Raw genomic sequence first — 12,734 nt, 5'->3', positions numbered from 1 at the left:
GGCTTCTTCTCTCTCTTCCATCTGGTGCTGATTTCCAGGACAGACAGCGATGGGATGGAAGTGGTTTCTGTCACCACAGCGTCCGGAAGGAAGCCCTACACTTTCCTGATGGGCAAGCGGGTGGGGAGGGGAGGACCTTCTCTCAAGGCTCTTCAGCACTCTGGGGGTGCCTGGAGCATCTGGGGGCCTCCCTGTTGCACTCTAGTGGTTTACAGAAGAGTCCTCATTTACACTTGCTTTGTGTTTTCAGTACTCAAGGTATTTGGGGCGTGGATGTGTCAGCCCTATTGACATACTGAGAGGGTATAATTTTCTCAATTGTCCAGGAGAGGAAACAGACACAGAGGGAGGTTTCGAGGCTTGCAGGGTATTTTAGGGTCCCTGAGTACCAGCCTCTGTAGTAACTTCCACTGACTTCTGTTTTCATCAGGGATGACAACTGGCCCAAAGGCAAGATGATTGTAACCAATGGTCCCATTGCCCAACACTTCACAGAGCCACGTAGAGAAGCAACTCTTCCCCTAAGATGGAAGAGCAGTCGCCGCACAGAGAGACAGGGAGTGCCCCTGAGGGTGGGGGAGAGCCGAAGCAGCTCCTGGCCGGCCCTCTCTGCTGAGGAGCTCCCAACCCGGGCACCCGGGGCTCACTCCCGCACGGGCGTCTTCCCGGGAGCTGCCCCTCGCCCCTGGCTGTCCCAGACCTAATACACACACTGCATGCTTTCCCCAGGGTCTGTGCCAAGTTCTCTGACCATGGCTTTGCACAGTCCGCTACTTATTGACTCAGGGTAGCTTCGTGCAGCAAGGACCCAGGGAAATCACATCAAAACCAGAGGAAGTGTCTCAGGTTGGAGGCAAAGGCGCTCTTGACCACTGACTGTAGGCTCAGGAAGGTGCCTGGTGGGGCTCGGGCAGCCAGCCGACATCGGGGTCATGATGCATGAGGTTTCCCTCAGTTCCTGGCTTTCCTGGGGTGACACTGTCAGGGTCAGCCTGGGGGTTTGAGTCCCAGGGTCTTCGTGGAAGCTGTGGTCATAACCAGCTTTTCTGGTTCTATCTGCTGCTCCTGAGCAGGAGTTTGGGGTCAAAAGATCTCTGGACTGAGGATGCCTGCAGGGGGAGGTGCAGAGCCCATAGCTGGAGAGAGTAACACTCATGTCCACACTTGAGGCCCTGACCCAGGCTCCATGCACCATGTCACCCGACAAGGCCTAGCCAGTCGCCTCTCCCCATATCCCATACAGACACACAGAGGTCTGGTGGCTTGCACCCTGACTCTAAGTTTCACTGGTTTTGCTGGCCTCTTCTAGATCTGGCTGCTACGAACCTGCTATGAGGCCTTACTGGGAGCTGGTTTTCAGTTAAGCAATTCAGGGCTGGGGGTTAGGGCAGGGATGCACTCATTCTCGAAGTGTCCAGGGCTCAGGGGCTTTGCTTTCTCTCCTCATGCCATGGACCCCACTATCAGATGGCAAGAGGAGGGAGGTGCCCCTCCAGCCGGCCAGGTGGTTATGGAAGTCCCGCACAGGGACAAACCTCACGTGTCAGCTGTTTTCCAGGTTCCACAGGCAGAGCCTTTTCAACACGGGTGGGGAGTGTCTGACATCTCAGTGAGGGCTCCAGCCCAGAACTGTCTAGTATTGAATCGGCTGGGATCCCCCAGCAGGAGATAGTGGTACGGCAGCTGACATCACCACAGGACCTGCTGGCAGCCCGGAGCCCTTGGGCCTCCTCTAATTTGTGAATTGATGAGCATGTGGCTGGGTACAAAGCTCCGCTTTAAAGACACGCAAATCCATTACTGCGGGCGCATCTACTGAAGCAATCTAGGAAAGAGGGGGTACCCCCCTCCCCGCCGGCAGCCCTGCCACATGCTCACCTGGGTACCTCCTCTCCCTGAACCCAAAGGCGAAGGAGAGGGAGAGGTGGTCCCCCTCTCTTCCTGCTCTCCTTCCCCACTTCCCACCGCTCTTAAGGGGCAGGCCCTTGATCTATTCTCCTGGGCAGGATTATTGGGAGCACATGGGGTGGGGGCCTTCGAGAGAGCTGGGAGAGGCAGGGTCCCCTCACAGCCTTTCTTCTGCCCTGCAGTGGGAGTGGGGCTGGGGGAGAGCAAGGAAGGGCTCCTGCGGCCCGGGGACCAGCTGTCCGCCCACCCACCTCCATGGCGTCTCTCCAGACCACAGTTCCAAGTGGCTACACACTACATCCTCTGGAGCAGAGTTCCCTTCCTCACAGATACATGCAGTGAGGATCAACCAGAATGAAAACAGGAAAGAAACAGCCTATGGTGGGACTCTGAACTTGTGAGCCTCACTGCTCACATGGGCTTCGTGGATTCCAGTTCATTCACTGTGACCACTCCTCACCTTTCCCTCAGCCTTACCTGGTTTGAAAACACGTATATGAGAACTTAAAATCATCTAGCGCTTTGCAGGACTTTGCACAATACCTTGGCAACTGTGATCTCATTGGTTTTTCCATGAATTGCATGAAAGGGGGGTTCAGATTTTTGTGACCCCACATTACAGATGCGAAAACTCACGCCAGGTGGCAGGTGACTGACCTGTCTCTCACTCGCTAAGCTCGGCTGCAGCGAACCTCCCTGCAGGGGCCTGTGCCAGGCTGGCCAGCCCACGGGAGTGTTTTTGGTTTTGCCCTCACTGTCATTCATCTGTCCAGGTGCTGGGACTGGCTTCCTTCTACACCCAGGGGAAGGAGAGAGACAGTGGGGAAGCAGTACCGCTCTGACGGAAGGACAAGAGCACTCACATTCCTTGGTGTGGGGGGGTGCCAGGAGGCAGGAGTAGCAGACCATGCCGTAGATGTTCCTGGGTCTGTTTTCCAACATGTAGTAGCTGCAGGGAAGGAGAGACAAGACAGAGCAGGCGGCTGAGCCAGGTGTCACACAAGCAAGTACTGACCACTTGGCATGCCCATGATTTAGGCATGATCCAAGCATGATCTAAGCATCACCAAAGGCAGGAATGAGACATATGCTGTGGGAATCAGGAGCTCTCAGAGCCAGCTGCCCATTTTGACCACTGAGTTTCCTTGGGAGTTTTCAGCATGACTTGAAATGGAACATTCTTTTTCCAATATTGGGCCATTTGGGGCCCTTAATCTCTCCTGTTTGGTTCTTTTCACCGATGGATTTGCTCAGTGTGTGTGAGCGATCATCATCTTCATTCACATCAGTCACTGGAATATCTGCCAGTAGAACCTGATTAGCTCTCTGGGTGTCCCAGCCAGTGAGCCAGAACGCCCCGGAGGAGGGGCACACCCTGACCCAGCGAGTGCCTGTCTCAGAGCCTCTAGCCTGGTGGGATTACTGGAAAATGCACCTATGAGCCCCTCGGACACTGGCACCTCCCAGACCTCCCGCACACCTGCTGAGACTGGACAGAGCTGGCCGCAGTGGACAGAGAGATAGCGTCAGCATCTGGAGAGGCCAGTGCAGAAGGCCTTCAGCGTGGCCTGACACACAGCCAGGTCGTAACTGAGATTGCTTTGCTCCCCCCCAGTAAGCACCTGGCGCAGACGCTGCCTAAGGCAAGCGCTCACACTGGGGTTGTACACACTGAAGGAAAAGGACAAATCACTCACTGTAAGATGGTGAAGTCTTTACCCCTATTGATGCCACATCTTTCGAGCTTCCCAATGTCAATGAGGCAGCCCCGGTGACCACGCTAGCTCTCAGAACGCCCTCCCCGCAGAGCTCTGCACCCTGGGTCAGAGCTCTCCGCAGGACCTGCCACCCTACCCACCCAGCAGGCCTCGCTTCCGGCGCTCACAGCTCAGGCTCCTTTCCACCTGCAGGTTTTGGCACTTCTCTTGGCGTGTGCCTGCTTTCCATAAACACACATTCGGTGGTGATCATGGAGCCATTTATCACATCATGAGAGGTCGATTAAGTAACGTGAGCTGGTGCCAAAGTTTTCCCTCATTACAAGTCAAAAGATGAAAAATCCCTATCCACTATTGGATTTTTCCATGGTTGGTTTTTAATCTCTGTTTTATTAGCCGTGCACACTCAGGCTCCCACTGATGGCAGGGTAGGTGGCAGCGTGGCAGAAGTGCTGAGGGGGGGGGGGGTCTTTGGACTCCAGCCGCCATGAGCTGGACCATTACCAATAACATTATGATCGTAATTGCCTGCCCTTCCTCAGGGCCTTTTATCCTCAGATCCCTGTGTATCTCGTAAACATTAATTAACCAATCTCAAAACACCCCTCAGAGAAGCCACAACAGCCAGTTTTCCAGATAAGCCTTCTGGAAAAAGCCTCTCTCAAACACACATTCTGCCACCCTCCAGAAGCCATCCGTGCCTGGGACGCAGGAAGCGACAGTGCAGTGGCCTATGGTGCATCTGCTCCCACGAGGCGGCCTGTGTCTGTGTGTGGCCTCCCGGGGGTGACAGGCTCCAGCTCAGCCGCCAGATGCTTAACATCCAGACCCAGTGCTGGCACTTGGGGCTCTGAGTTACCCCTCACCTCCACCTCCAGCACAGTCCCCTGCCAGGGCAGGACTGTCTCTGTGGCTGGACTGGGAGTCCCTCGGGCCAGCCCCGTTCATATATGCATTCCTGGTACTTGTGCTGGGTACTGAGGAGGGACAGTTTCAGGCCAACATTGGTTGGAAAAATAAATGAATGAGATGAAGTTCTTCTCCGTGGAAGTTCAAAGTTCACAGACTGACAAAAGCCCTGAGGGAGTTCTGTGCCTCTTTCCTCCCTTTTTCAAAAGCAGAACCACAGCTAGGCCCACCCTGTTTAACCCTGGGTGCTGAGCTCTGTCTTAGATGAAGAGTGCAGCCACCCAGCAGGCAGAGAACCCCGGGCTCAGGACAGCTCCTCGCTGGCTCTACGGGGCAGCCACACTCCGTGCCACACTCCATGCCACACTCCGTGCACGCCGGGGGGCTGGTCTGCTTCCCCTCCTCAGCACACGGTTCCTTCTCGCTCTCATCCCGAGTGGCTCTGGCTGGCTCCCACGGGGCTCGCAACAGCGGCAGCTGGGCCTCCTGTCCTCACTGCGCATCTGGACCAAGATGTGTGACGTATTAAATAACTTAGCCAAGAAACAAAATACCGAAAGGCAATCCATCTAAAAAAATGAGTCAGCTCCGGACGGCCGTTGCGGGATCTCACTGCCGGAGTCGGCATGTTGACTACCTCACACATTTCCCGGCACGCACTGCTGCGCAGAACATTCTCAAGTGTGAGAGTTTCCTCCTCAGGACTAACCTCAGCAACTCTTGCTGTAGCTTACACCCAGATCTCTCTCTCACCCTGGCTGTGCAGGAGTGGGGAGTAATTGTTTGGGTGCCTATCTGACAGATTCCCATCAGCTTGAAGCCGGGTGTTCATTCAGGGGCCCGTGCCCCATCAAAGATTGTCGTCGGGTCCCTCCCTCTTTCTGTAGAGGCCTAATTTCCTATACTTGCATCTATGTTTAGACTTTTCTTAGTTCTTCTTTGTTTTTTTCCTCAAAGGTTGATTAAGGTAAGTAGACCAAGATAAAACTCAGGTTAAACGGGGCCTCTGGGGGCGCCTGGGTGGCTCAGTCAGTTAAGCAGTTGCCTTCCGCTCAGGTCATGATCCTGGAGTCCTGGGATCGAGCCCCATGTTGGGCTCCCTGCTCAGCGGGGAGTCTGCTTCGTTCTCTCCCTCTGCCCCTCCCCCTGCTCATGGGCACCGGCGCGTGCGCTCTCTCTCTCAAATAAATAAATAAAATCTTAAAAAAAAAGGGACCTCTAAAATCTTCTATGAAGGGACCGAGTTCCTCCATGTCAATAGATACATAGATTTCCTCCAAAGATTTCCTTGCCTAAGCTTGTAATGGATGCCACTGAGCCATTGGATGCTCCATCTTCCCACACAATGTGGCATGTAGAACCGTGTCCTTCACCTGGTCCTCCAACCACCCCAGAATGCCTTATTTGAAGGGAGGAGACGTGAAGTGGAAGCCGGCCAACAGAAGGTGAGATGGGCCACAGCCAGCCATGGGTAAGATGATGCCCTGGCAGGGGGCGGAGGCAGGCTACGAAATCCAACCTAAGCTGTCTTCCTGTTCTCCTGTTTTTGTTCCTGGTCCTCCCACGCAGCCTTGCTCAACAGGAAAGCCGTGTATGCTCATTGTTCTGCCAGCATCTCGGCCACATACTGATGCACAGCAGAGAGGGCAAAGAAGGAGCGCGTGCCTGCCAAACCACAAGGGGGCCAGGGCCAAGGCAACCTGTGGCGTTAGGAAGACAACTCTGAGGCTGCCTGCATTGTGGCCTGGCAGCCACCCGGACTCAGGAATGAAAGCAGCCTTTCACCGAGCAAACAGGGCCAGCTTACCAAAACCCCTTGTAATCCTCCCCTGTGACACAGCATGAGAGCTTTATTTGTTCCCTAGACCGAGGGCGGGTAACAGGAGGTAGGAGGCCCTGGCGCCCTCCGCTGACACACACCAAGCTCCACAGAGCCCGGAGGAGGAGGCTGGGGCACCAGAGATAAAGTAGGGCCTTTTGTGGCAGTGGCCTCGGGGGTTGGGAATGACAAGGCCAAACTGGAAAGCAACTACATCTTCATATCCGTGGAGCAATGTGAGGACGCACTGAGATGCAAGTGGAGATGTGTCTCCAGTACAGTGGCCTTCACCCACTGAGCGAGTGTCCTGGGGGCTGGAGACAAGGCGTGGAAGAAGCTGGTCGCTATTCTCACGGAGCAGGAAGGGAGTTACTCAAGACTTCAGAACTGGGAAGACCCTTTTAAGAGTATAGATGTCAGCCTCCCCACTAATTCTACAGATAGTTATCCTTATCTTTTGAAGCCTTCGAGAGGCAGGGCATGCACAGCAATTCCACCGGCAATCCTCTTTCTGGGAAATGTGTGAGGGCCAAGGAAATTGTCTTCACTGCCACAGAACAGCCTTTCTCGTGACCACGCTGGCCCCTGCCTACAGGGCAGGGTTATGTACTGCACTGGTCCCAGGGCTGTGCTTTCTGGCTAGAAAGTCTCTGTGGAGCTAGGTAAGAATGAAACAGGCTGTTCAAAGTTCATAATCACTGCCCCTTTTAGACCATCTGGAATAATCTCATGGTTGAATCTCACAGACCACTGTGGGATGCATGCATGGTTTGAGCCACGGCTGCATGGCTGGGTCAGAGCCAGCAATGCTGTGGGCGAGGCTCCATTCTGCACCTACCCTTGCTTCTTCTTTATGAAGCTGCCTCACTGGAGGAGCCTGTCTGGACCATCGACTCCCACACCATTCATGCAGAGATGGCTTCCAGATCCAACCTGAGCTTCTGTCAGATACCTTGGTCTGGATGTTACAACCACCTCAAATGCACATGTGGGTCCGCCATCTTCCCTCCACCTTCCCTCCACTAATCCCAATCCTCCTGTATCCCACATCTTAGCAAATGGCATCACTGTCCACACAGCTGGCCAAGGGTGACATCTGAGATTCTTCTTCAAGATCTCCTTCCCCACACCCCACATGCCCTCGGTCTACAACTCCAGTCCATGCTATCTATCTTCCAGTGAACTCAGATTTTCCCTCTCCTTCCAACTTCCAAGGCTCCCATCTTGACCCAGTTCTCACAATGCCCCTGGGCTCCCATGTCTTCCTTAGCAGCACATTTTCCTCACTGCTGCCTCTTTCCAAGGTACTGCCCAGTTGTGTTCTCTACCAGCTTAAAGTCTGCATGGTGGCCCGCTTCAGCATCGAGCTAAAGACCAGTGTCTTCAGCATCATTTTCCAGAGCCATTTCCCCTCTGGCCCCTGCACCCCTTGCTGGTTTCTCCACACCCCCATGGGTGCGCCTTCCGTGCTGCCACAGGGACCCTCAGCTCCACATCCCATCAGGTGGCTTGCCCCTCTGAGCTTTGCCCTGAACATCTCAGAGAACTCTGTCCTAATTCTTAGCGTGACTAACTCCCACCATCCCAACGTCACCTTGAGAAGTCTTCTGAGACCCCTCCCGACCCACCTCCCTAACCATGAAGGGAAGGGTCCTTCCTGGACTTCTAGAACGCCGTGGGCACCTACCACACTATGCTGTGGTCACTGATTTCCTTGTCTCACTACCTCACAGAAAAGAGGAACCATGTCTTTCCCCTTTGCCTCACTAGTTTCTACTTGGTAGGCTCTTAATTCATGTGTTTACTAAAACAAGTGCAGGAGCAATTAGGCTAGGTTGCGAATGTCAGGTCAGCTTCTCACACCGAGAGGCTCTCAGAATGAGTTGAGATTTTGAAAAGAGGATTATTTGCTTTCCAAGGTGAACATGGCAAGGGGTGCATGCTTTTCCTTGGCACACCTATAGTTAGTCCATGAAACTCTGTTGTGTCATGCCTGCACCAATAAAAACTAGCGAAGATGAAGTTCCAGGAAGCAGACACTTTCTCAGAGCCTAATTCTACCCACCTAATAAGAAGACCATACTGAATTTCTCTCATTCAAGCACAGCATCTGTGCAGAACACTCTCTCAATGGACGCTTGTACCATTCATGGGGGTGGGGGAATGCCTTGATTTTTCTTCTTCTAACATGTTCCTTTTGGTGGATCCCCCACAATGCAATAACCTCAACAAATAAATTAAAGACTGTCAGCTACAAAACTTTTATTTTTATCCTATTATTCAAGAGACAGTCTAATATCTTCCCTGGGTATAGCTATCTGCTTTTTTGCATATTGAAAAATAAGCCTCTGCAGTAAGGTTCCCCTGCTTTCTTTATTCATTTGATCATTGTGTTTGAATCACACGCTGTCTCAGGGACACTGACATGGAGTTATCAAGCAGATATTTGGAAATGCAGGTCTGTGGCTCTGGAGGTAGGTCTGAACTGAAGACAGAAAAGTGGAGAGAGTAGGGGTGGGGGATGGTCACCAGCAGAAAGATGGAAGATGAAAGCCATGGGAATCAATGCTTCTCTGTAACAAATTTGAACTAAGGTTAATTTCTGCAAGTTGTAAGATCTCCTCATTTTAAAGAATTATTCAATTCCAATCTATTCTTAGGTTGGTGGGTCTTTCTGCCTTCTTTGTATTTCCTTCTTCTTACAGACTAATGCCTCATGTTCTTATTTGAATATATCCTTCTTACTTTCTTTCTTCTCTTAATTCAGTACAATGATCCAGAGAAGATAATGTGCACAAGTGGGTTGCAAAGTATAGTGTGCTATTCAAAATGCCACTGCTACCACAACCAGCACCACTGCCTCCATCACCAGCACCTCCATCATCACCACCACCATCATCACCACCACTGCTTCCATCATCACCACTGTCTCCATCACCACCACCACCACTTCCGTCATCACCATCACCTCCTCTACCATCACCTCCATCATCATCACCACTGCCTCTACCATCACCACTGTCTCCATCATCACCACCATCATCATCACCACCATTACCTCCATCATCACCACCATCTCCTCCAGCATCACCTCTATCATCACCACTGTCTCCATCATCACCACCACTGCCTCCATCATCAGCACCTCCATCATCACCACCCCTGCCTCCATCATCACCATCATCACCACGGCTTCTGTCATCACCACTGTCTCCATCATTACCACCACTGCCTCCATCACCACCATCACCACCTCCATCACCACTACCACCACCACCACCTGTACCACCTATATCACCTCTACCACCCCGTAGCCTTTGTCACTGCTTTGTTTTTATCTGGAGCCCTTGCAAGCACTGTGCTGTGTGGCCACTAGGGGGAGGCAGCAGCAAGAGCCGTGGCTTGGTAGATCCTGGGTGTCAAGGCTGCCCTTCCCTCTCCCAGGCAGAACTTGCTAATGTGTCCTGCCTGTCAGAAGGAAGATTTTATCTTTCTTCCATGCTAACTACATTTTCACTTTGCTTTTTTGGGAAAACTTTTGATACATAACCGAATTGTGGTGGAATTATAGGTACCACATGATTCACATATTCCTATTAATAGCTTTTACCCTCAGATTTTTCCAGAATACAAAAACACTAGATTTAGACAGTGTATTATACAGTATATTAGTTTTCTTTTCTTCAAAGCATTCCACATGTGTTATCTTAAAGTATTCAACAAATTTGTTTGGTTTGGGTTGTCAGAAGATATTATTACGATTATGACTAACAGCCACTTAAGAGACATGGAAGCTGAGCCTGGGTGGGCTGCCCATCCTCTAGGTGGCAGGACTGGCCATCCTAGACCCCATGCTTCCTGACTCCAGACAGGTGCCCCCCTCCCTGTGGAGCTGCCCCTTGTAGAGCCAGCAGGAGTGACGATACATTATAGTCTGAGGTGCTCACTTTCCCTGGGGCCTCGCCAATGAGACATTCAGGGCCTTCTGCAGAAAGCATCCTGAGGTGAGGCCTGGCAGCGGCCATGCTTACCCAGGGAGACACGGCCCGCACTCAGCATCATTCTCCATGTCCCCCGGCGTCAGCACCGTGGCCCGGAAGAAGCCCTCGCAGTCCTTGTGGCGCCTGCATATCTGGTAGCCTCCTTTGGAAAACTTCTCCGCCGGGCAGGGGACACAGCCATAGTCCTCATCTTTGGTGCCGTAGCCACAGGACTGGCCGAGGAACAGGACAGAGGAACACAGGTGAGTACACCAGCTGTACCTGCCATGAGTGGACCTGCAGTCCTTGGGGCACACTGGGTGCATTGTACACGCCAGGCACACTGGCTGTTTCCAGAAGCTTCTCTTGCTGGGCTTTGGTTCCCTGACCTGTCCTAACGGCAAGCCCCCTGTGCCTCCAACTCTGAGCTCCTTTCCGCAGTGCTCCTGGGCTTCAGACGCTGCCCTGCTCCCGAGGGTCCCTGAATAAATTCAGCCAGCTAAGGGGATGACCTGCCAGTGACACAGCCCGTGGCTTCTGACGTGCTTGACTCTCTACAAGAGCCCTGAATGCTGATGCTGGGGGCGTCTCTCTTAGCCCTTAACAACATGCTGAGCCTTTCCTGCAGGAGAGGGCGACGCCACGCTCAGGAGTCAGCATGCCGTTACTGCAGGACATTAGTCATGCCTCCGGTTCAGATGCCCTGAAACCCATCTGATCAAGGTCGAGTAGGAAAATGGTTGTCCTCTAAAAAAAATGTTACAAATGCCCGGCCGTCTCTCACACCAGGGAAGCACTGTTCCTGTGCTCACTGCTGCTTAAACCCTTTAACGTGGCGCCTGAGGCCCACGGGCAACCGGCCTGATTTAGCTTGGGGACACACGCAGAGCGATATACACGCGATGGTGACACCACCCGTGTGACGGAGGAGAGCTCCCCGGGGCCCAGGGGCAGCTGGCAGGGGCCTTACCAGGTAGGGCTCCTCCCCCGGGCCACACTGCGGACACTCGTGGCACAGCCCCGTGGTCTGGTTGTAGTACTCATTCTCACCGCAGTTGGAATACTCTGCTCTGGCCGAGCACAGCAGCGACACCTGCCAGGAGAAAGGGTGTCCTCTTGGCCTCCGTGCCTCCCTGGAGACACGCACGCTTACTCGGGTGGGCACCCTGAGCAGGCGCTGCAGGGGAAGGAGACTGGGTGGGGCACCGGCTAGTCACTTGGCGTTCATGTGGTGCCAGATCCCAGTAACTGCAGCTAATAAACTGGGCAGGCCATCCCATTTCCTGCCACTTGGCCTCACTGCTGGTCCCCCGACCCCTCCCTCAAAACTCCATCTCATCTTCCAGGCCTGTTCCAAACGCCCTTCACCCACGAAATTTTGCTCCCACCCTCCCCCAAGTCACAGAGGAGGCGGCCCTCTTCCCAGAGCCTCCAGAACAGTGGATTTCTGTCACATGTGGCCTCTTCTCCGCCAGAAGCCTGGATCTTTCTCAGCGGGGGGCCCCACAGGCATGGTGCTCACCAACAGCCGCTGGGTTGTGTATATTGCAACACAAAGAAGCATTTAAGGACCTTTCTATCCATGGAACCCTAGAAAGGGAGCCACCAAGAAGTCCAATCTGACCTGGGTGCTGCTCAGTGCTCTGCACCCTCGGAAGAGCCGGTGAGGGGCTGCTGGCAGCATCAATCCCATTGCACGGCTGCGTAGACCGACGCGGAAGAGGCCAAGGGACCGGCCGCCTCTGGCAGCATGGCAGGTAGAGGCGCTCCTGCCGGAGCCTCCTCCGGGGCCACTGCAGGTGCTCACAGGGGGAGGCTGCACTTACCACCAGCACGGGGAGCCAGGACATCCGCTTGCCGTCTCCTGCGTGGGCCATCTGCTCCCGCCGCTTTGCCTGAAAGACACACTTCATGGCACCCTGGCGCCTGCACGGCCGGAGCCGCTCCAGGACGGACTGGCCTCCGCCCAGCCCCGACCCGCAGTCCGGCCGCCTCCACCATGTCCCACCGAGGGCGAGGGGCCTCCCTGAAAGCGGGGCACGAAGCGAATACACCCTAAAAGAAAAGGCGGGTTTTAAGCTGAGGCCCAGGCCCCTTGGGCTGACTCTGTCCATGGCCTTGCCAGTGTCACACCCCTCCCAGGGAGAAAGGACTAGAGTGCATGGAGGGCCTACTGTGGAAGACAGGATGATGACCAAATGTTCACCTGCTCACAGCAACTGAAGAAGCCTGGCTTTACACAGAGTGTAAAGGGGTGCTCCAAGCAGGTCCAAATCCTCAGGCTCCGGGGCACCCCTGGAGATACTACCAGGACTCAGAGCCTGGCCCGGCCCCTCCCCATCCCACTGCCCATCCTCCCAGCCCCGCTGGTAGGTTCTTCCTCTCCCTGTTGAGAATAGG

At 53.9% G+C, this 12,734-nt stretch overlaps 1 protein-coding gene across 1 annotated transcript in view; it reads right to left on the bottom strand.

Annotated features, from left to right (window-relative positions):
- EDAR (ectodysplasin A receptor) overlaps positions 1-12,226 on the bottom strand; it is a 35,720-nt gene extending 23,494 nt beyond the window's left edge. Inside the window, exons 1-4 of the mRNA XM_078056679.1 lie at positions 12,161-12,226; positions 11,305-11,427; positions 10,386-10,567; positions 2,772-2,857 (exon numbers count right to left, since the gene is read on the bottom strand). Coding sequence (XP_077912805.1) covers positions 2,772-2,857; positions 10,386-10,567; positions 11,305-11,427; positions 12,161-12,211 — 442 coding nt within the window. The 5' untranslated portion in view covers positions 12,212-12,226. The remainder of the gene's footprint in view (positions 1-2,771; positions 2,858-10,385; positions 10,568-11,304; positions 11,428-12,160) is intronic.
- Positions 12,227-12,734: the final 508 nt, after the last annotated feature.

This window comes from Halichoerus grypus, chromosome 10 (assembly GCF_964656455.1).
Source record: "Halichoerus grypus chromosome 10, mHalGry1.hap1.1, whole genome shotgun sequence".
Classification (NCBI taxonomy): Eukaryota; Metazoa; Chordata; class Mammalia; order Carnivora; family Phocidae; genus Halichoerus; species Halichoerus grypus.
The sequence above is the reverse complement of the archived record's forward strand: the minus strand, read 5'-3'. Positions and strand labels throughout refer to the sequence as shown.